General features: G+C 40.7%; 1 protein-coding gene across 4 annotated transcripts in view; it reads left to right on the plus strand.

Moving 5' to 3' along the window:
- Nucleotides 1–24,358, plus strand: part of SLC4A4 (solute carrier family 4 member 4) — a 297,689-nt gene that overhangs the window by 166,547 nt on the left and 106,784 nt on the right. For all 4 annotated transcript variants that reach the window (XM_081124504.1, XM_081124501.1, XM_081124502.1 and 1 more), the window contains one exon: nucleotides 4,984–5,060. In XM_081124504.1, the coding sequence (XP_080980630.1) occupies nucleotides 4,984–5,060 (77 nt within the window). The remainder of the gene's footprint in view (nucleotides 1–4,983; nucleotides 5,061–24,358) is intronic.

Below are 24,358 nucleotides of genomic sequence, written 5' to 3' on the forward strand. Positions count from 1 at the left end.
ATGAAATTCCTTCAGAGAGCTCCTTCTGATGCTATTTTTAACTTCCCTTATATTCTAACATTTGCATTTTAAATGTTTCTGTGTTTTATTTGGAGGTGGGGAATGAGAATGGGTTGGAGTTTTTAGTGACATGCTTATTTTATTATTATTTTTGGTGGGGAGAGCCCTCGAAATTCTGTTGCCATGGAAGACTCGGAAACTGGTCTGACAAAATCCAAGCTTATCTGTTAGCCGTTCCTTCTAGGCTTCCTCAGTCAAACTCACTGTGATTAATTCTCCTGTCTCATTATATTCCTGATTAGTGGTTGGAATGGGAAAAATTGCAGTTGGAGTATCCTGAAATGTGGAAAAGCAGCATGGAAATAATGAAGAATTGGCTGTGAGGTCATTGCGGGATTTTACAAACACCTGGCTACAACTGTGAATTAGCACCTTCAGAAGCATATGGCATTACTGCTTTTATAATTACATAGCTGTTGCTTTTAGCATCCTCTCTTCTTTGTTACAGACCCAAGGTTTGGGGTTACTGTTTAATCTCAGTGGCAAACAGACCAGCTGAGTTGACTACCTATTCCTTCATTTTTATCTTTATGAAAATGAAAAGAAAAAAAAAGGAAATGTAAATGTCATTTTGGGGAGCAGCTAAAATGGGAAACGAAGAACGTTTCTACCTTAAACATTTTTACTAATATTATATTACACATAATTGGCATGGAAGTAGAATACATTCTTTGTAGTTATACCTTAAATTTTATGTTCATTAGAAGTGATGAAGCTTATGTGTTGATTTATATAAATAAATCTTTTTCTCAGAGGCAGTGGGATTGATATTAAGAGATCCAGATATAAATTACATTTTTACCACTCTCTGTGTGACCATAAATTTTACCTCCCTGAAGTTCATGTTGTTTATGTTAAAGTGGTAATAATAATACTAATCTCAGAGTGTTTATATGAGGATTAAGATAACGGAAGTTAAGGAGCCCGGTACTCGAAAAGATTAGTTGACCCTCAATCTTAGACATAGACTTGTTCTAGTAGATTTGTTATAACTACAAGGTGGGGGGACTATCAGTGAGTCAGTGGGGGATGAACCCATTAGCAGGCATTATTCTGAAATTACATTTATTATCCGTTTTGTGGTCCCAAGTAGTTCAAATCATACCCATGGCTCTGAACTTCCTGACATTAATGCCCAGACTCATTTAAATGTCCATTACATATAACTTACCTTAGTTATTTTTATGCTAAAAATATTATTTAATTAGTAGTAAGAGTAAAAACCCAGCTTATTTCATAGCGCATGTGACCTTTGTTTTAGCTTGTCCCTAGTTCTCCATTGGCTTGTTATAAAGGCATGAAGGGTACATGTGGGAGTATACGTGTCGTTTCATTACATACGTATTTACATTTTTATATTGTGTACACGTTTAAACATCACCCTCTTCCTATGCTTGCACATCCCCCTCAGCCCTTTTTATTTTATCTAACAGACATAATTGCAGAGGACCTTATGAATTTCTACACGTGTGCTGAAGAATAAAAATGATTTTCAAACTTAGTACAGAATGCAATTAACTTTTATAGAAGACAGTATGTACCTGCCAAGTGGGTACTTTGAAAATGAAATTGTTTTTGATTGTGTGAAACTGCTTGAAAATGTGATTCTCCAAAGCTTTCTTTTTCTTATGGCAAGAAAACAGGGATATGCGAATTCATTATAATTATGCACACGAGCCCAGTCCTTCCTTTTCTTCTCTTCTAAAACCAAAGCTTAAAAAAACCGAAGTTTCTTTGGCCCAAGAGCCGTTGTAAGACATCTGTATGCCCTGGGTTTTAGTGGGAAGGGCCTGCTAGTGGCAGCTCCGAGTAGAGGAGTCACCACCGTCACCAGAGGTAGCAGGCGTTAGGGTATCCCTGTCACACACCTTTCTTGTGCAAGGCGACACTTCCCCCTGCCACCCCCGCTGCTCAGGCTTGCGGTATAATGAGTTTACATTATGGGCTAAAACTCTAAAAAGAAAGCGCTGGTTTATTCTGACAACGTGTCTGATTGAATGTCAGGGGCAAAATAGCCACAACAGAGCGTTGTTGTCAGGGGCTGTTGCATAGCAGCTTCTGGGTTTGCGAAAATGCCACCACAGATTCCTGATTCCCACGTATAGTCTGGTTTGTCATCTCTTTCGACTCTTGTCCTTGCCTTTTGGAATTGGGTGGTATGTTTCTGGAAAAGGCTGATTAAACAGGGAGTTTCCAAAGCAAAGTATTTGATAGTGTAGGTGAGGATTTAGAGGGAAAGCCAAGTATGCTCATTTTTGTCAGCTCACGTGGCAGGGATGCTAATTTAATGATCTGCTTGAGATGTGAGAGCTTGGAGCAGTAGCTTGCAGGAGAGCAAGGTCATCAGAACTGGCACTCTGGCTACTCCGGTTTATAGAAACACCTTTCAGCTCAGGTTCTGACTGAGACACCCCCCAATTAAGATAACTGGTTTATTCCGAGCCGTAGTTCTGAAACTTGAGCACGTTCCAGAGTCACCTACAAGGTTTGCTGGCACCCGCATTGCTAAGCCCCATGCCCAGGGTTGCGATAGGGTTGGTCTGGGGCGAGTCCCAGGAGTTTGCATTCCTCACAAGTTCTCATGCGATGCTGATGCTGTTGGTCTGGGGGCCACACTTTGGGAACCACTGCCCTGGGAAGCATTTGTCCCTGGTTCCAGGTGTTAGGGTGTAGGGCTGAGGAGTTTGCTGGGGAGGGAGGTGGGAAAAGATGGAAGAATGCTGATCATCTCGCTTAGGGTTTACCTAGGAGTGTTGGCTTAAGAATTCTTCCAGTGTATTACAAAGCTAGGGGATATTACTAATATTACTTTTACATACTGCTTTTATTAACATTACTTTTATTATGGAGAGAAGGTAAGGTTAGGAGGAATTTGATTATGTCCTGACACTGGCCCCCTGTCCCCCATCTGGTTCCTGCCTCTTGCTTGGACCTGTGCCCCCTTCGCCCTCCCTAGAATACAGATATGGATGGTCATACTGTAACTGTCTTTCAGCACTGAGAGCAACAGGGAGCCGGTGTGTGAGGCTTCTCGGAAAAGTTGTGACATCGGTCAAGATTACCATGACAATGGAAACCTTATCCTTTGGGCTTTTACTTATTCAGATTTTGCAGCAGTCAGGATGGTTCTTGGGTTGAAATGTACCTTTGCAGTATTTCCAAAGCAGATCAGCGAGTGAGTCCAGGATATTGCCCAGGAAATTTAAATTACTTAATGAAAGACTGCTTTCAATTTATTCCAGTACTTCCACGTAATACGATTGCTTTATAATTAGAAATTAATCTTATCTAATTATTTACCTAAGCTGCTTTTAACTTATGATTAGTATAACTAAGGCTTCATTGCCTTAGGAATATGGAGTTTAGATTTCTTTACTTACTCAGGTAGAATTTTCACCCATTTAGTTCAAATGACTGGTTTTGTTTTTTAATGTGAAACACAAAATTATATCTACTCCGTGTTGCCTGTTAGTTTCAAGCCCAGCATTTATTTTGGGGCATTTATGTATATACCTGGTACCGTTTGTATTCAGTGGACAAAAGAAAATGTGGCCTTCAAAGAAGTTCTTTTAATATTGTTCTTAAAGCATTTTTTCAGATGTTGCTTTTCTTTGAAAAATGCTCTGTGGTCAGATTTTCCTAGAATAAAATATCCCACCAGGTAAAGGCTTTAAGAGACCTAGGACATGCTTACTCAATGAAATGCAACGGAGCAGAAAGTATCTGGTCTGCCAGCCCAAGAAAATTATGATTTTCCTGATCTAATAGTTAAAGACAATTATATAATTTAAAGAGTTGCTGTTACATAAACGTTAAATTATTAGGAGTAGATTGTCATCTTTTGTAAAATTCTGTGTTGAAGTTTTGATCTGAAGGGATTAAAGTCTGTTAATAAAGAATTGCTTGGAAGCAAATATGAAGCTGTGTTGGAACTTCTGTGCTTTTTTCCCAACCCTTGTCCTCTTGGTGTGAAGACCAGCCTGAGTCAGACCATTGAGGATTAAGGATGAATGCATTACTCAGCATCCTGCAGGGGTTGGGTCAAGCACCCTGGCTCCGAAAAGTTACTCTTTTGCTTGGTAAGCATAGACATTTCAGGTCAACTGCAGAATGAAAGTTCAGTATTCTGTTGATTAGCACAATCTACTTGAAAACGGTCTCTCACTCTTCCAGATGTCCTTCCTCTCTGTGCTTGTAGAACAGTGTCTAAAGTCATTGACTGGATTGCCAGTGGATTTTACCTACAGCAGCTATGTTGCCAGAGACCTTGGTTCCCCTGAAACATTGCTGATGAAACCATCCCTTGACTTGAATAAGTTAAGGGGGAAGAAGGGATACACTCATTTTAGTCTTGCAAGTGGGAATGTAGGAAGTAAGGGGAACCTGTGATGACACTATTTTGAGGCCGAGAATGGGGATTCTGGATCAGATGCTCACTAAGGAGAAATATCCTTGATTAAAGTATTAGCTAGAGAAGGGAACACACATGGCTTCTTGGGTTGATTGGAACGAAGGGCGTCTGAGGAAGGACTGCAGAGGCCTGGGGGGAGGACGGCTAGGCCTGTGTCCTGGGGCCTGTCTCGCAGGGAGAGGAAAAGGAAAGGGCACTGGGCAGATTAGGATGCGTATAAAAGGGCTGTGACAAAAACCAAACCGAACCAGGGGTGCATTTCCTTTTAGGCTTATTGTTTTTGATGTTTCTTTCAAAGTTTAACTGATCTTCAAATAGAGACTGGCAGTAAGGCTTGAACAAGTTATTGGGGATGTTTCATACTTTCCGTATCACCATGTTTGTGCTCTAACCTGGACGTGGCTAAAGCGTCATCACCATGCCCATCGCCATCGACTAGTGTTGATGAAATGCAAACCAGAGTCTCTGAGATTGTGAAAAGAAGTCTTTACGATTTCCTCTTGCGTTTCCAGGTAGCCCAGCCATGACCCACAGGAATCTGACTTCGGCCAGCCTGAACGACATTTCTGATAAACCGGAGAAGGACCAGGTAAGCAAAGAATTCTTGCTTCTTTGAAATGTAAGGCTCACTGTATGTCTAGAAGATGCTGGGAAAAGATCAGAAAGAACCAATATGTGTAGATGGGTTTTCTGCACTTTTTCTGAGATAAGAGGAAGCAGCGTGCGAAGGGATTTGGCGTTCAGAACACGAGAATTGGAGTCTTGACTGCAGCCTTCACAGATGTGTTTTCTCGGGCAGTTTAATCTTGTAACTATATTTGTATCAGCTTAAAATAGTAAAATAATCCCTACCTCAGGGTTATTGAGAGGACTAAGTAAGATACTTCTATGAAAAAGTGCATTGATAAAAACGAACTAAAAAATTCTGGCAATTGTTTACTCGCGGGTATACTTTTGGGAAAGGTGATGTAGTTTTATTAGCTATAGGTTTGTCTATTAAAACATATAAGTAGTCTGTTTGAAATGTAGAGCAATTAGGGTTTGAATCTCAATTTTCTTTCTTTAAAAAAAAAAAATACGGTAGAAACCGAGCCATTTTCCCAGTTGGGAGAATATCTGGGTAGATAATAGAAAATGGTGAGTGGGTATAATTTTGCATTTTACTTTAAAAACCAAAATCAATTGTTTGGACTAAGTGGGTGAAAATTCTACCTGAATAAATTAATCTGAGTTATTTATTTCTAAGGCACTGAAGCCTTCTTTATGCTGATGCTCCTTTTTACCTGGCAACACTTGTGAAAAGCACAGGAAAGAGGAAATTAATGTTCTTTTTTGTGAAGCCGCTTTTGGAGTCTTCCTCCCTTCTCCTCACCAGCAGCACCCTAATAGGCCATTATCATCTCAGACTGGGCCGCTAGAAAAGCCCTTGGAGCTCATGCCTCGTCTCTATTTTCTTGCAATTTAATGTCCTTGGTAAAATATTGCCCTTGCATTTCTGCCTTGGATTAAAAGCTTATAATGGGGGGAGGAGGGTGAATAAAAACTTTTTAAAAGTAAAAAAAATTAAAAAGCTTATAATGACTTCCTCTCAAGTGAAGTTCCGAATTGCCTATATGACTTTTAAGATGCTCTGAAATCTGACGTTATCCTTTTCATCTTAATTTATTTTTGTTCCTTAGAAGAGGGACTCTCTGCTTTGGCCAGGCCTAATTTCCTCCCCTCTACATTGAGATTAATTCTTGACTCCTAGATCTACTCCCCCTTCAAATGCTAATGTGGATAGCTCCCCTCCGCTCCCTTTGCCTGCCTCTTGAAATGATGGGGAGGAGATCATTAAATATGGGTTGCATTGGTAGATACATACCAGTAGCAGAAAAGGGAAACTCAGCCCACTAGGACTTGTTGAGAATTTCCCTCAACACTATTTTGCACATCTCTGTTCCATTCAGTATTTTTCAAGCAACATATAAAAAAAATAATACTTAACATTTTTTAAGCATTTATTATTGACTAGGCGCTGAGCTAAGAATTTATGCATGTCCATTACATGATGTTGGTACTATTTTATAAGTGAGAAAATTTAGGCTTAAAAAGATTAAATAAATGTTCTAAATAGTGATTTTGACTGTAGAATCAATAGGAATTCTCAGAAAAGACCACTTAAGGAATGCCCCCTAGAAAAGTACTTGGCTAACTATGGGCTTCAGGGGCTCAATAGCCATGGTTTACATTATAGACTTTCAAGGGTCATTAAATTGAAATAAAAAATATAGGGAACCAGCATAGAGCCACAAGTTTTACATGTGATTATATGTGATTTCTTTTTACAAGTGTGTCAAATATGAATTCAGTAGCACCCACTTGCTCTGGCTCTTGATTGTCACTTATACTATATGGCAATAAAAGTGGAGAAACCCTAAAGCTATTTCTGATTCCCTGGGGAAACTGAGAGGAACATAGCAGACTAGCTTCATGATTGTGATCCAGATATGAGATGGTGATTGATAAAAATAGTGGGGCCTTCATTCATTCATTCTTTGACTAATATTGCTTGAACAGTTATGCTATGCCAGCTTCTGTGTAAGGTATCAAGCAACACTCTAATTATGAGGTTTGCTGGAGTCTGTATTCTGGATAAGGCAGAGTTAGGATTATCTGGTTGACAGACTCTTTGAGGAAGGCTTTTTTAAAAATTAGGGACAGTTCTTCTCTGGCCAGGAATCTGTCAATAAGCAGCTGATAAATGCTGAGAGAAATTTCTTACCTTCTTGTATCTCTTCATATCTGGGCATATGCAGAAATGGCTTCAGATGTGTCTCACACAAGATTCTGTGTTAGAAGAAATAGGCTGGACATTATGATTCTGGGGTGTTGATTTTCCTACAAAACCTGTGCGATGTCCTTGAAACCAGAATCTTTGTTGTTGCCTATCACTAGCATCTCATATTTATCAAGATCCATGGTAAGATGAAACTCAGGGAGATTTAATTCAGGAGTTTTGTTCTTTTTGTTTGCAAAGCCCGAAAATGAAGTTGATGGGTATGTCATTATAAGAGCAACTATCCATCTTCGTTTATCTAATGTAATCACCATGGTTAATGCAGTGAGCTCATCACCCCCCTAAAGAGGAAGAAGCTCCATTCTTTGCTTCCCAGGGAAGTGAAGAGAAGCTTTGTAACTGGCCACGATCTCTTCTACAACCCAAGGTAGAGTAGGAACTCAGACTAATAGTTCCAGCGTCCATTCCAACTATTTTAGTGACTTCAAATACAAAGGGTGCTAAGAGAAGAATGGGCTTGCAAAGAAGACCAAGCTATGGCAAAAAAAATAACAACACAATAAACCTGGGCTTTTATTTTTTTAACCTGCTTTTTTTCTCTGTTTGGGTAGGCAAAAAAGGTTGCCAGGCTCAAATTTGTTTTGAAGAAGCTTTTATAATTAATTAGCCAATGTCCTGGAAATGATGCTGGCAGTAAAGTCAGACTTGTTCTTGTACGCTTTTCCAAGTTGGCCCAAACAACTCGCATCCGCCTGGAACGCGAGTTCCTGATAGACGGACTATTCTGCCTGGATACGGCTCGAAGGGCTGCGAGGTGCCTCATGACCTCCTGGAGCTGTGCGACTTCTCAGTAGCACAAGAAGTGGGTTCAGCGTGCAGAGTTATGAATAGGGGCAGAATTTCTCTTTCTGTCAGCCACATAGTGACAGGATTCAAGGGCCTGTTTTTTTATGAGATGCTGTTTTGGGAAAACAGGAGAAACAAATCTGGGGACTTTTCTCCCTGGCTCTGCCAGGCCCGTGTGCTGATGATTTCAGTGGCGGCTGCCGTGTGGAGAAGTAGCTTAAAATAGTTAACAGCAGAAGGAGAGCATAGCCAACGTTTAGGTGATTCAGTGCTTCAACAGTATTCCAACTTGGATGTTATATTTATTAAGCAGAAAAACACCTGGGAAGAAGTATATTTAAAAAACCCCCCACACATCTGGAGCTCATCTACTTGTAAATCTGCATAAATAGCCCCTCCTATTTTGTTGCTATGGAAAAGTTTATCTTTCGTTATCCAGTTATCTTCCCCAATTACCTTCGATTGATTAGCTTTTCTTTCCCTTTTATTCCTTTTCTGTTCTTTTAAAAATGTGCACGTGCAGTGGGTGCTTGTCAAACATGATGGGTTTAGCTCTCAGTTTCCTGGAGTATGGATTGGAAAAGGTTTCTCACCATGTTACCTCTTCACTTTAACTCTGGTGAAGCGCTGTGCTCGGTGGTACAGTGACTTTCAAAGGGCTTGGCATTCTTTTCCCCGGGTTTATCAATAATGCAATGACATCTCATAGTTGCCTGACCCACCGTAAGGGGAGTTGCTGTCCACAGACTGCAGCAGGCATAGTAGTTGCAGAAATACCTTAGGGTCTCAGGGGACGCCCGGGGCTCACGTCACCCTGGAACTTCCTACCTGGTTATCACTTCCGCGATACTCAGCATTGGGCTTGCTCTTCTGAGGGCCTGTACATAGGTCTTCTGGTGGAATTTGGCTTAAGGTTAATTTCTAAAGTGTATTGTAATCATTTTTAGCACTATCTATTGCCTGTTATCTTTAAATATATTTGGCTGTCTTGATTTCTATTTTTGAAGTCTTGGTCTTTTGCAGAAATAGACCTGAATTTAAATATTATGTCAGAGAGTAGGAGCATGGAACCATTAAACCATGTATAAGTTTGAAACTGCTGAGCCATGACTGCCTTAAAATGAAATCTAGAAGCATTTTGTGATTGGACAGCCCCAAATCCTCTTCTGACACATGAGCGAGTCAGCTCCCTTCAGCTGAGATGACTTTTCATTGTTTTGAAGATCTCCATCCGAAGGCTCACATAAAACTTCCCTTAGCATTAATAGCTATTCCATACTCACAGTGGTAGAAAAATACAATAGCATCTTCCTTTCTTTTTTGTGGCCCAGCCAGAAAACCTTCTGACTCACACTGGGCACTGGCAGTCTCCCTCCACCCCGAGAAGGTGCAGTGGCTAAGGAAGGCTCCTGTTCTCCGAGGTCTTTAGCATGTTCCCAGGGGCCAGTGGAGCGCTGCTGTGCCAGGAGAGCTCCAAATGCAATGGCACCTGGGCAAACCTGAGAACAAAGGCGTGTTGTGAGGAGGTGGTTACAGTCGTCAGGTGTCATAAGTCTCTCTAGTTTTGATAACAGCAGTGAGCTTCCTGCGGTTCCGTGCCTCAGCTTTCCTTTGCCAGGTGTCCTTGACGGGAACTGCATTGCTTATCTTTGGTGTCCCTTTCCAAGGGGATTAGCCTGCCGCTTAGGTAATTAACAGAACTGATGGTTGTCATCATCTTTTCCCTCTCTATAAGAAATTTGCCTTTATATAGCCTTCTTCTCCCATCTGATGCTCTCACGTATTCTTAAAGAATCGACAGTCAGTGGTTATTAAGTGATGTTTGAGAAGCACCCATATTGATACTGATTTCAAGGACCCAAGTTCTTGAACCTATGTCCCAATTAAAATTGGGACAGTTGAATTTTTCCACTTTCATAATGCTATTTTTCCGTGAAAACTATTGATCTACGTCAGAAGACTGGCATTTATTTAAAAACAGGTTCTGTGTCAGCTTGAAAAGGAAGCAGATAAGCATGCCTTGCATTTTCAGTAAGAAAAAGAGGAGTCTTTTGTAAAAGTTAGAATGATGGTTTTAAGTAACTGTGATGTCACAGTCAATTTGAACTTCTAAATCACCCCATAGCTGTATGCTGCTTTGATTTAAACTTGTTCATTCATTTAAAAAATATATTCTGTGATGGAATATGTTCCCGTGGTAGGGTTGCAGAGGTGAATGAAACAGACAAATCTTTTGGCTTATGGAGCTTTCATGCGTTTTGGAGACAGATTGACAATAAACATCAAAAAACAAGAAAACAAACGAGTGGGATAATTTTGCACAGTAAGTGCTGTCTTGAAAGCACAGCAAAGTAATGGGTAGAGGTGCAGGAAAGCTGTTTTAGGTGGGAGGGCTAGGCAGTGAGGAGGAGATCTGGGGGATGAGCTTTCTAGGCTGAGCAAAAAGCAAGAGTAAAGCCTCGAGGCAGGAATGAGTGTCGTGTGGTCAAGAGGTAAGGGGGAGAAAATGTCTGGAGCAACTGGAGAAAGGTGGTAGGTATGCAGAGGTAGGGGAGGCCGGGGAGGTCTGCAGGGGGGACATTTAATTTTGCCCTCAGTGAGTGAGACACTGTTTTAGGAGTTTTACCTGGAGAGTTGTAGGTTCTGATTTACATTTTTAAAAGATCCCTGGGGATGCTGTGTGATAGGATGGAGGAATTGGCAGTGTTCTGGTTCATCTGCTGCTATTCCTATAATTAAGCATTGGATGAGCACCTCAGTGCATTAAACTGAGAGCTCTACAGACCCAGTAGCCAATTTCTTAATGTATTTGCCATAGATGTCAAGACCTGCTTCCTATCAAACAGAGGAAGTTCTTCTGTTCCACAGAAGTATTGTAAGAAAGAAAAAGTTCCCTAGTTAAAATATTTTCCATGTACTATTAATTAGATTAAATTATTAATATTAAGAAATGTATTTTAATGTACTAGAGGTGGAAGTAGGCTAATGGGAGTAGTGGGAATGAGCTTTTGAGTGACTGCACCTCTACATCCAGTTCGCTTGATGTTACTATTGGCTGCTGTGAGGCGTGTCCTCTGGGTAAAATGCGTGACTCACGAATCCTTCACCAGAGGCCTCTCTGAGGAACAGTCACGAGCATCTTTGTCTTCGTTGCTCAGAAAGGAGCCTCAGGCGTGTAGGAGGACGACAGTGCAGCCGAGTGGGGGTCCTGGCCACACTCTTAGCTGTTCCTTTCCTGTGAAAGAACTGAACTCCAGGAGCACGGCAGGCTGTCCTGTATTCCAGTTAATAAAAGGCATGGCAGGTTTTAATGAAAGGAATGCCACTTCCCCCCCTCTTTTCAGTAGGTAGTGCTCTGCCATGTTTCTATACAGTGAATATACTTAGAATACTATAGTGCAGAGAGAAGCCGAACGCCGTCAACAATTATCTTTTAAAAAATTAATTACTTTCTTATTGCTGACAGTATTACAGATGTTCCCCATTTCACCGCCTTTGCCTCCCTCCACCCAGCCCCACCGCACCTCAGCCCTTCCCCGCATTACTCTGTGTCCATGGGCTGTGCACATAAACATCATCAACACTCATCTTTGACGAATGTCTGCCCTCATGTCACATGTTACCTGCTTCTGACCAAGACTTCATCAAACACACACACACACACACTCACTCTCTCTCTCTCCCCCCCCCCCCCCCCCTTGGAAGCAGCAACTTGTTACTCAACCAGAAAGCAGCAGTATCTTACAATGAACGCTCTAAGAGCAGGGTTAAAAGACCTTTATAAGAGCTGTAAACATACAAATGGAATTATTTTTTACCTAAATATTGCAGTGTTTTTCAACCTTTTTCATCTCATGGCACATATGAACTAATTACTAAAATTCTGCGGCACACCGAAAAATACATTTTATTTTTGCACATCTGACAAAAACATTAGGTATAATGTTGATTCATTCACACCAGACAGCTATTGTTGGGTTGGCTGTTGTTATTTTTTAAATTTGACAATCTAAGGGAAAAGAGGTCAGTGCCCCTGACTAGTCAGGTACTGCATGTTTTAAAAATTCTTGTGGCACACCAGTTGAAAATAGCTGTACTATAGTAACATGTTAATATCTATAATATTTTTTAAAAACCTTAGCCTTTTCTGTTTCAGAAGTATACAAAATTGCTGCAAAAATGCAAACAAAGTGAAAATGGATAAAATAGAAGGTGAAAATTCACAAATTCCCACTCCCAAAATAACCAGTTAGCAGTTTGTAGAGTCTTCTAGAATTTTCTATGTATAATACTAATATATTTATTTATATAAAGTAAAAATGGGACCATATTGTTCTGCAAAAGAAACCGAACAGAATATCATGAATATTTATCTTACTCTTCTTAAAGACTATATAATATATATGATTAATTTTATTTACATGATCTTCTATTAATAGATATTTGGTTGCTTTCATTTCTTTGCAGTTACAAACAAACGTTTAAGAAATATGCTTTTTGTAATTTATTTTTGGCATTCCTTCATGAGAAATTAAAAAATTTTTTTCATTGAATTTATTGGGGTGATGTTGGTTAATAAAATTATATAGGTTTCAGGTGTACAGTTCTACAACACATCCTCTGTATATTGCATTGTGTTGCTCAGTCACTGTGTATTGCCAGTTACCCTCCCAAAAGATTACACGTTTGTGTCCTAGATCTTTTAAACACTTTAAGCCCTCTCCCACTGCTAGGATACTGTCTGCCAGCCAGATTTGAGCTTCTCCTTTATTTCACTCCACTAAAAGCTGAGCAACTCAAAATGAAAAGGATCTCAGTCCCTAGCATCTGCCTCCCAGCTCACTCTGGAGGCTCGGTTCAGCTTAAAAATTTGAGGTTAAGACCAGGTTCGTTCTCCTGGTCCAGTCGGATTGCTGGGCTGGCTAACCTGCCCGTTGTCTGAGGCAAGAAGGTGAGAAGCACCGCGGCCGGGGGCTTGGCCATCAGTAGGTTTCTAGCTGCTTCTGCTGAAGGTGCTGCTGCTCCCAGCTCAGAGAAATCCTTCAGGCTTCGTGGGAGTTTCCTTGGCAACCCAGAATGGCTTCATCTCAAGAGCCCTTCTTGGTGGTCAGAATTTGGAACAAAAAGAAACACTGTGAAAAGAGTTGGACAGGGGTTCCCTCTGAAGCTCTGCTCAGCGCATCTGCAGCTTGGCTTTGCATTTCCTTCCTCCCCGCCCCTGCCCCCAAGAGAGTTTTGAGTGAACGTAGGTCCTGGTTGTAAAGTGAGCTGAAGTTTCTGCCTGGTGTGCAATGCTTTATTAGGAGCCGTGAGGGAGGTTGCCATCTGGGATAGCTGGAGAACTGATGGGAAGGTCAGTGACCCGCCCCGTCCATGTCGGGCAGTATTTGCAGATTCTCGGGCCTCCCTGCTTCCCTCTCGACAGGGAGTCTCTGCAGAGCAGCCTGTGAAAAGGCCCTGCCATGGGAGGAAGTTTCTTTTGCTCTTCTGCAGAAAGAAAAGGGCTTCCCACTGTTTACAGCTCATTTGTGTGATTGATCCAGTGGCTAGTTGATTTATTTGTCTCAGCAGACTCTTATGACCTTATCAATCACTAGCAGAGCTTCCTGATTCTGTGTGTCACCACCAGTGGTCTGGTTTCACTCCCTAGAACTGAACTGAACCGAAAACAACCAGGCTCCCTTTCTCTCTGCTGCCATGTAAAAGGGTAGCAGTAACTCTTTTCTATAATCTGAAGGCCAGTGGGCAGTCATACCAAGCTGACATTACTGCCTGATCTGTGTTCTGTGCACAGACATGGAAGGGGATAGGAGATAACTGAGTCACTGTACTGGGAGTCACTGTAATAGCTTTGAACTTCAAATTTAGCTGCACTGTTGATCATTCAGGGCTCCACCTGATGGTATTGAGTTTATTTGCCTATAAAGAATAATTAACAACAACTAACATAGATTGGACACTTATTCACACTAATGCTTTCGTTGGTACTATCAGCCCTATGTTCCATATTGATAAACTTGAGACACAAAAAAGAGTAATTTCCCCAAAGTTTATTTTTTAAATATATTTTTATTGATTTCAGAGGGAGGAAAGGAGAGGGAGAGAGAGAGATAGAAACATCAATGATGAGAGTCATTGATCGAGCCCGCAACCCGGGCATGTGCCCTGACTGGGAACTGAACCCTGATCGCCTGGATCCCAGGTCGACGCTCAACCGCTGAGCCACGCCCGGCCGGGCTCCCCAAAGTTTAATAGCATCTAAGTGGCAGAGCTTCATTATGACACTGGAGCCTGTGCTTTTCATGAGCACAGTGAATTCTGCCTATTTGCAAGTCCAACCTTTCCTTCAAGACCTACATCCAGTGCTACTTTTTCCTTACTTTCATCCTTGAACATTCTGGTGCCTGTTAATTACTCCTGACTCAAATTTCTAGCACCACCCAGCACTTCATGTTTCTGGCTTCACAGGGACTCACTTGTTTACTACTGTTTTCAGTGGGGGTGGGGAGACAGGAGGAGGGGGAAGGAGCGGGAGTCTCTTAAATTAGTTGTTGAGAGTAACAAGGGTGATTAATTGGGGAGAATCAGCTTGTACTTAACCTATCAGAACTTTTTTTTTTAAAAGGCTGAGAAAATGACTATGAGTTTCTCAGAGAAAGGTAATTTCACAAAGTATTACTGTCTTTTTATTCTGGTGACTTCAAAAATTAGTATTTCTTATCATGATTACTGACAGAGTGTTTTGTTAGTTTAACCAGTTAGTTGAAATGCACATTCTTGCCCATCTCATACATTTAAATTTTTTTCATCTAGAACAATCATGTAAATGCTAACATTTCAAATATAGTCCGCTCTTTCACTTGTAAAAATCCATTTACACATTTTTATTATAATGAAAGCTCAATGAACATAGTCAACTGGCTGACTGACATAGTTTAAACAAAATACCAAATCTTTTTCTTTCTTTTATTTAAAACAAAGTATAGTATGTCACAAGGACATGTTGGAAAAGCCAACTGTCAGCACAGAAGAATGTTCCACTGCAAGATGACATGCTATTGCTAAGTTTTCCCAAGTGTGACACATTTCAGACCATGCACTATCCAACATTCTACTTTTAGACATGAGCTGCTTCATTTTGTATGACATGAAATAGTGTGAAATTATGGTTAAGGCAGATCAAACCTGGAAAGGCTTTATCATTGAATGGGATTTATTACAGACTTTATACTAGATCTATACAATTATGGTAAAGACCAATATTATTGAAAACAAAACAGAACAAGTCAAGTTGAAATCCAACTATGTGTTAGGATGACTTGTTTCAGAAAAACCTTTTGGTCAGAGCTGAAAGAAGTTTCTCTCTTCTCACAGTACCTTTGACTACATTGCTCTTTGTTTCTCAAATGAAACGTATGGAGGAAGCCTGCTTCAACGTCAGCGTATTGGTGACACAGAAATAAATGAGGGGAATTCCAGAAATTTCAGTAAATTACCTTTACATTGTATGAAGAAAAGCTAAGTGCATAGATCATTGAACTATGATCTCTAAGAAGGCATCCTCAGACACTGCATTCTGGAAGGAAGATCTTTGTTTAGAAAAAGAACAATTGCCACTACTACTTAAAGTAGTTGTGGAACTCTTTTTCAAAGTGAAGAATTCTCAAGGAGTAGCTTTTTTCATCAGGACATTGTGCAAACACCTGTAAACATGTGCTGGGAAGCGATGTTCTTGGGATGATAGTCATGTTGTTTCCGTGCCCACATGTGTTTGTGGAACTCCCAGAATGAAGTCCTGCTGCGAGAATGAGTGCAGGTAGCTGTTTTGAAGGACCTGGACTCATGTCACATTTTGGTTTCGAGTTCTATTTACTTATAAAAGTTCTCTATAGTTTTTCATTTTAAAAAGATGTGTTGAAGGAGCACAACATGCAGGTTTTATTAAAATGAAAAGCAGGATTAAAGAAAGTGAAAAGCTTTGAGATGATCCCCCTACTCTAACGCTGTAGTAGGGGCTCTGTCCTTCTGCGCTTCTGTAGTCGGGCCTTCCCGGCCTGCACCAGGCCGCGGGCTGCATCGTCTTCCATTTAGCTGCACCTTGTTGACCTGCATTCTCGCCTTGGAACGCCTCAGTGCGGAAAGAACACCCAGAGTTGATTTAGAAAAAGGAGTAGAGATGTAGTGTCCTTTCAGAGTTTTCTGGGTAATGGGAAATGTGTTTTGTTTAATGAGCACGAAAAGCCTGTTTTTTTTTTTAACCCTGGAGATGTTGGTTCAAGTCCTAGCTTCCTTCTCTACCAGCTGAGTGACCTTGTGCAGGTACTTAATGTCTCTGAGCCCTAAAAAAAGTGGGTAAAAACTTATTTTCCATGTTCTTTTAGGTATTTAAAAAATATTACTTTCCTTTCCCCACCCTCTTCTCCTGCCTCCTTGTGAATAGAGGAACAGGAGAAATTGTGAAACAAACTATGAGAAAATGAAACCAGTAAAAGAAGTGAGGCAATATATATTTAATTGTTGGAGTGGCTCAGGGAAAAGTAGCAAATTAGAACACTGGGGTATTTTAAAACTTTTATTAGAATATATCTTAATTTAGAATGGTTCTGTAGTAAATAGTTTCCTAGTCATATACATGTAAAATTTTGTAGTGATGGTGGCTTCTCCTTCCCCTCTTCTTTTCTGAAACTAATAAGCCACTAGCCAGTCTATAGTTGTATAGAATTATTTTTACACTCATATAAACCATTATAAATTGTTATTTTAATGTTTTAAAAAAGTTTTTTTCAAACAACTATGATTTTTTTAATCTGAGAAAGTAGAAAGCGGATCATAAAGCACTGTGAAGGTGTGCAGATCGTGTGAGACAGGCTTTGCACTGGAGTGCACAGGGGGTGTCACTCATGGCTTAATACTGATGGCCACCCATTGCCTTTGCAATGAGCCCAGAATCCTTAGCATGGCCCCCAAAGCCCTTTGCTATCCTGTCTAGCTCTCTGCAAAGTCATTTTGCATGTCCTCTGCCTCGCTGACTTTACTGTGACCATACTTTAGGTAGAGTAACATGGTTCTGCCCCCCATTACCCTAGGCCCTTTGCACATGCTGTTTCCTCTGACTGAAGTGCTCCCCCTGCCCAGGCAAGTGGTGTTCATCCATTATTTCTCTGTGAATGTCACCTATTCGGGGAAATTTCCGTGACTCCTCCGTTTAGGCTAGAGTCTGCTATTATAGGCTCTTTCTGCACTTTATGATTTTCCATCATGACACCCACCATAATTAATAGTCATCAAATAAGTGCCTATTTTAATTTTTGGTAAAAAAAAGTTTGTCTTCACCAATGGACCATGTGCTTCAGAAGTGAAGAGTTGATGTCTGGCAAACCATGCCTCATGAATCATCGCCTGCCAGAAGTCTGTTTGTATGACTGGGAAGCTAAGAATTGTCACAGTTTTAAAGAGTTGTTGGAAAAAAACAGAGTATGCGACAGAGATTGTATGTTGCCTGCAAAGCCTAATTTAACCTTTCAGAAAAAAACCCAAAAAAACACGCTTGCCTTTGACCGAAATCATTGCTGTATGTGTTGAGGAGGTGAACGTAAGTGCATTTATGTATCACTTTATTTTCTCAAGCAGGACACTTGATTGTAGTAGGGTATCCACAGGGTCCCTGACGATGTTGTTAAAAGCACTTTGATGAGCTGAGGGCTGTGTGACCATCGCAGGGTTCTTAGCTAGAGAATAACTGTATTCGAAGTGTGTGGATTAATAACCTAAGTATTATGAAAGGGGGTTTTAATGTCACTTTTGAGCTTGTACTGCCCCACTGAACAGATTTACTAGCAATTTGGATTAAAACACAATGCATGCTTGTCTAATTCTCAGAGGACATAAAATGAACAAGGTTAGCTATCTAAATTTTAAATGATGGAACCACGATGGAGAATGATCTTGACAGGCTGAAAGCACAGACTTTAACAAGAATAAATGTAAACTTTATAAGTTCAAAACATGATGTAAATCATTTGAAAACTCTACTTTATTTGGAAATAAAGGGTATGACTCATCAGATTTAGACTTTTCAGAGGGGCCCATTATTAAAAAGTAGTTGAGCCCAGCTGGCATGGCTCAGTGGTTGAGCATCGACCTAGGATCCAGGCGATCAGGGTTTGATTCCTGGTCAGGGCACATGCCCGGGTTGTGGGCTCGATTCCCAGTAGGGGGCGTGCAGGAGGCAGCCGATCAATGATGACTCTCTCGTCACTGATGTTTCTCTCTCTCTCCCTCTCCCTTCCTCTCTCTGAAATCAATAAAGACATATTTAAAAGACAAACAGTTGAAGGGATATGGTTGTGGTTACTAGGATGGTAGATGGTTGCCTTAAGGTGAAAGAATAGATTTACTGTCTGTTGCTCTAGATGTAAACTTGCAATAGCAGGTGTGTGTAGGGAGGCAGTTTTTATTTTCAGTATAAGGATGCATTAGATAGGAAACAGAGCTTTATTGCTAACTTATTTATGAAGCACTAAACTCCTTTGCACTAAACCTGTATTAGGGATCAGGACTGCAACAATGACTGGGAGACCGCCTCTGCCTTTCAGGGCTTCTGATTACAGACTATGAGACAAATCTGCAAATGTTGGAGGGTGATGGGTGTCTTAGCCCAGAGGAGGGAGCATGAATTCTGCCAGGAGCTGGGAAGTGGACCGAGGTGACATTCGAATTAATTCTTGGATTAATGCTTTTATCTTTTACTATAATGTTCAAGGAGCAGCAAATGACTGTATGTTAGGACTATTAGGTCATTGGGTGGGATACTGAGCTAGACAGTCTTTGGGTTCTTTTAAGATTTTCTCATTTGATGAATGTCAAATGAATGGCACATGGGGATTCAAAACTTCAAAGTTCCCAAAAGAGGCGTAAGTTTGCACTGGAGTGTACCACAGAACAAAGGCATGGACGCACTCTCAGGCTCTATATTCATGCCAGTGAAGTGACCATGCCTGCTGGTGCCTAGCCAGAGCCCCCGGCTGGAAATGAAGACCCTCTCGGGAAGTTTTGTGTAGCTGCTTCCTGCTCTTGTGTCAGAATTTTACTTACTCTTTCATTTCTTTTTTCTGCTTCAGTGTTTTCTATTGTTCTAATGTGGTTCATGTTCTCAGAGATCTCAGCACAGAGCATGTTAAAAAAAACCTGCTAAATAAATAATAGCATGACTGCTACAGATTTAATTATAGCCGTACAGCTGCTTGTTCGAAGTGTTCTGCCGGGGCCATATGGTTCCTTGTACATCCCGGCCCTGAAAGGACCTGGTGTCAGTGCTTTCGAGCTGATGGCATTACGTTCTCAGAGAACTGCTAGCAGCCATTTGGAAGTCAGTAGATTGTGTGCTTTGCCTCCCTTATCTCTCCGTGGATGGCATTTTGTTGACATTTTCTTATTAGACCCCAAGCAATCAGATATGAAAGCATCCAATGGACAGATCTGAAGAGTATGTCCGTTTGTTTTCTCACCACATTTGATGTGCTGAGAGGAAAGTACTTCTCCATTTAACTACTTTCATTCAGTGGCTTTTAAAAAATAGTATTTTCATGGATGACTTTAAAAATTGTTTTCTGTCCTAGTGGTGTAGGGGGAACAGAGGTGGAGGAGGGCCTAGGAGAGGGCCTCTGTCCTGCTGCCACCTCTGATCTAGGACTGTGACTTTGAGTGGAAATGTAGCTTCTCTGGGCCTCAAGAGAGCCAGAACTGGCCCCTCTAGGTCCCTTCCAATTCCAAAAGTTCTGTGAGAATCATCCGGGGAACATGTTCTTTTCGCGATAAGCATCCAGAGTGGAAGGGAGGTCTTTCCTTTTCCCATCGTGTCATCCTGTGTATCTCTTCCCTTAGTGCTTACAGTGCTCAAATTTCCCATTCCTTGGGCTACAGAATACTTTCAGTATGAACTCTCTTAAAGGTCTGAACCTCGGAGAGCAGCGGTTTTGGCCTTCCTTGTTTCAGTTCAAATGCAGTGTTCTTAAGCTTTTTCCATGTCAACAATCCATCTGAGTTTGTGATGAAATGATGGATGCTCTCAGCAGAGAAATGCACAATAATTGTGTAGCCGCAAAAAAATACATATAATTACAAAGCCACTGGGTCACCAAGTTCAGAACTGCTGCTCTGTTCTTTGATAAGAGCCCTGCTTTTTTCCTCTTTTGTTCTGAGTGAAAGGAACTGCAGGTGAGGCTGAGGCCAGAAAAATTGAAGGTGCAGAGCCTGAAGCACCAGCTCCAAGGCTCACATGGTGCCAAAGGCAGATGGGTTGCCTGGCCCATGGGTTGCATTGGAATGGAGCAAATGATGGGGGCGGTGGGCCGTGTTTTCTCAGTTCCTGCACAAGAAAAACATTCTGCATGGGTATTTGTCAAGGCCTCACCTTTCAACTCTCTTGGCCGCCTCCATTGCCTTTGATGATTCCACCCCCCACCTCCCATCCCTTGAACTTTTTAAGGAGTAGTCTGTGTTCTTTATTAGCTACCCTGATTGGGATGTGTGCATAAGAAAGTCCACATGAAACATTTCCCCTTAAACTATAATTTTCCCTTTAAGTCACTAAGCCCATGACGCTAATTTTTAGGCTTTTTATTGTTTGTTTTGTCTTCATGTGGCGGTTCCTCCTGCAGCCCCGCTCGCCCAGCGGCAGCTGCAGCGTGTGGAGCAGGAGGAAGAAAGAAAGCCTGTGTGTGGAGTCTTTCTTTCGGGGTAGAAGAGGAAACACTGTAAACAGATACTGCCTTTTAGATACTAATAGGTGGGGCGGGAGAAGTACAGCATTTTCATGTTGTTTTCCTGCTGAAAACAGTCATTCAGAGACGGGGTGTCACGAGGGAATGCAGGCCGAGTGGTGCCCTAGTTGCAAGGCACTGCGCTCGCTTCACAGTGTAGCTGCCCTGAGCACCCAGGCGCATCTCGCGCTGCAGTGTATCTGATTTTTTAGCCTTACCATGGGGATGATATTTCTGCAACTACTTCAAGTTAAAACTTACGCATCTGTACACTTGGTAGAATTGACTTACCTATAAAGATACTCTACCAGATGAATATACACTTTTAAGTCTACAATACAAACTGGGAAAAGAGATTTCTGTTTAATCCGGACAATTGTATATATCAGAATGAAATGTGGTGCCGATGTAACTTTATTCTTTTGGGAGAGAAAAATTTGTTTGCCACATATCTGTTTTCTGTGTATTCTAGAATTATATTAAAACTCTAACGTGATAATAATTAGTGTTGCTATTTATTGACCACCTGCCATGCTGTTTCAGATACTGTACTTGGAGCTTTTTAGATATTACCTACACCATGTAATGCATTATCATCAACCTGACTTGTCCAAAGAGGCGAAATGCCGAAGATAAGTAACTCTCTGGGCTTCTCAGCAACTGTGGCTTAGGTTAAAATAAGATGAAAACTTTTTCTGAACCTGTTTTCAACATTCTGTTCCCACTGACGCTCACTTGGTTCAGGGCCTCGTAACATTCCTCTATTTAACACATTTCTGGAGCCGTGTGTTACTAGCTGAGCACTGTGCATGAGCGCTTTCAGGCACCAGCTCATCTACTCCTCTTAACCTTATGAAGGGGTCACTTATCCCCATTTTATAGATGAGGAAACTCAGCTTAGAGAAGTGAAGTAGTTTGCCCACAGTCCCTTGGCCAGTAAGAGGAAGAACTGAGACTTGCTCATATCTCACTGTCAAAGCTCATTGTCTTTTTCTCTGCTCGAAATTAAATCCAGTGGAGGACAACCGCCTAGCTTAGCACGGTGAAGCTTTGACTGCGAGATAGGCAGCTATCTGTCGTCTCTCTGGTTTGAATCATCTCTCTGCCTTTCCCAGTTTCATAGTCTTAGTTAAGATGTGTAATCTCCAAATCTCATTCCTTGGGTGTAAATATTGACGACAGTAGTAACTGCTTATAGAAGTGTCTTGAGAGTTTAATAAAGTCATGCATGTAGAGGTCTGGGTCTGGTGTGTGGCCAGGAACCATTGATTAAAAGGTTACTACTAATATATTACTACTACTAATTTTAAATTATTTTTGAAGACTCTTGTGGCTCTTGGTAATGGTAATGTGTTTGGAATACAGTTTTTCTGATCAGAGATTTGAAATCTTAAATGAAGAAGGAATTGAACATGCAGCCATTCTCTCAAAGCAGGGATCCCTCTCAGGTCTCACTGATAAATTTTGGAGACAGGTAGGACTTGAAGGCACTTCATGAGGAATTTTTTAAAAGGCAATGAAATGGTAGCTACCAAGTAACCCAAAAGTAAAAGTTATTCTTCATTGACCTACTCTTGTCAATTTTGGCAGAGGCTCTCCATTTCTCACCAGAGATCTTTCTCAAATTTGCTACCACCAAACGGAGCACCTTTCCTGGAGCCGTCAGGGCCCTTGCTTGTGTAAGAGAGCCATCACACAGTGTGGTCACAGGGACTCCATGCATTTAACAAATGTTTAGTGAACACTTATCACAAGGCGGTGCCTTTATAAGGCACTGGGGAAACAGAGTTGAATAGAATGTGGTTTCTTTTTATAGGGTACTTAAGAACCCTTTTTTAAGGTACTTATAGTCTAATAAGAGTCACAGCCAAGTCAGTCGATGAAGGAGTCGTGATAACTATAATCTCAGAGGGAAGGCTAAGGACCTGTTGTAGAACAAAGTCAGGGTCAGGCTTATCCTCCCAGTAATTCTTGCTGAAGTTTGGAGGCATAAGTTGTAGTTAGTGTGAAAGTGCAATCCAGGTAGGTGGCATTTCCCGCCAGACAGCTTACTGAGTATTTCAAGTCTCTTTCCTTGGTGCGTGGAGCAGGTGACCTACCTTTACATATGAGTTCATGACACCAGTGAGAGAGGAAAAAGAGCTTTAAAAAATATTACCTAACTCACCTACCACATAGGGTTTGCAGGCTCTTGACTTTCTTTAAATACTTTTTAAAGTGCTATTCCCTTTATTTTGGTTTTATGCTTTCCTTGTTTCTCTGACTTATTTTTTTGCAATTAAATACTGATAAGTGCTTTAAAGTATGGTCATTAATTTTTTTAAAGGTTATCTATAGGGAGCCTAAACCAGCATAGATGCGTAACATTGGTTTGTTGTAGAAAAGGCTCAGAGACTTCAGGACAGGGTCCTCTGAACTTTAGTTAGTAAACTATATTCACAGGAGTATCAGTTTCACGGCACAGTGAAGTAGACGGAGCGTTAAAGGTTAGGGTTCCCATCCTGGCTTGACTATTTAGCTGTATGAGTTCCATGAAGTTCCTTCAACTTTTTGAACTTTAGTTTCTTTTATCTGGAAGATGGTTTAATAATGTATTTATCATAAGCTTGCTCTAAGAATTCAAGTAAGATAGTTAATGTGAAGTGTTTTAAAAACTGTAAATAGCTGCCCTGGCTGGGTAGCTCCCTTGGTTAGACCGTTGTCCCAGTTGCCAAGGTTGTAGGTTCGATCCCTGGTCAGGGCACATATGAGAAGCAACCAATGAATGTATAAATAAGAGGAACAACAGCCCCCTTTCCTCTCCCCCCTTCCACTCCCTAAAATCAATAATAAAAAATTAAATAAAAAAAACAACAACTGTAAATAGCTGTAAACATTGACAGTATTATTTTTTTTTTAATGATATAAGACATGAAAAAATGTGACTAGAGATTTTGACAAGTTACATTTTAAACTAGGTCAGTACTTGAAATTTCATCCTATTTAAGAAATCAGAACTGATGGATTGTACTTAATGTTATATTTAGTTTAATAACCATTTATAAATGTGCTGCTTTGTAGAATCATTTGCATTAATGGTGGTGAGATGTCTATATTTGGAAGGAAAAATTAGAAAATTATTTTCACCCTCAGGGGACTGTTTTCATTTTGTGTTTTAAAAATGGAATATGTGAAAGTAGGAGAGTGATCGAAAAGTAAAAACATGTAGCCACCAAGTCTTTTCGCATCTTGTCTTATTTAATGATTTTGTTTGCATGCTTTGATATTTATACACTTTGGAAATGACAGACCATATCGTAAATGTTCAGTACTAATAACATTATAAATGATTGTCTAAATTTTGGATTCTGTAGGCAATCAAGCAATAGTTCCTCTTTTTAGTTTTCTTAGAATTTGGGCTATTGGTTTTAAAATTTAGCCATTCGAAATATTCTTCTGAGTCACAGCTGGAAATAACCTATAGGGCAATTGGAGCTCCCATTAAAAAGAAAACAAAAAATG

Source organism: Miniopterus schreibersii (assembly GCF_964146895.1).
Source record: "Miniopterus schreibersii genome assembly, chromosome: 1".
NCBI classification, from domain to species: domain Eukaryota; kingdom Metazoa; phylum Chordata; class Mammalia; order Chiroptera; family Miniopteridae; genus Miniopterus; species Miniopterus schreibersii.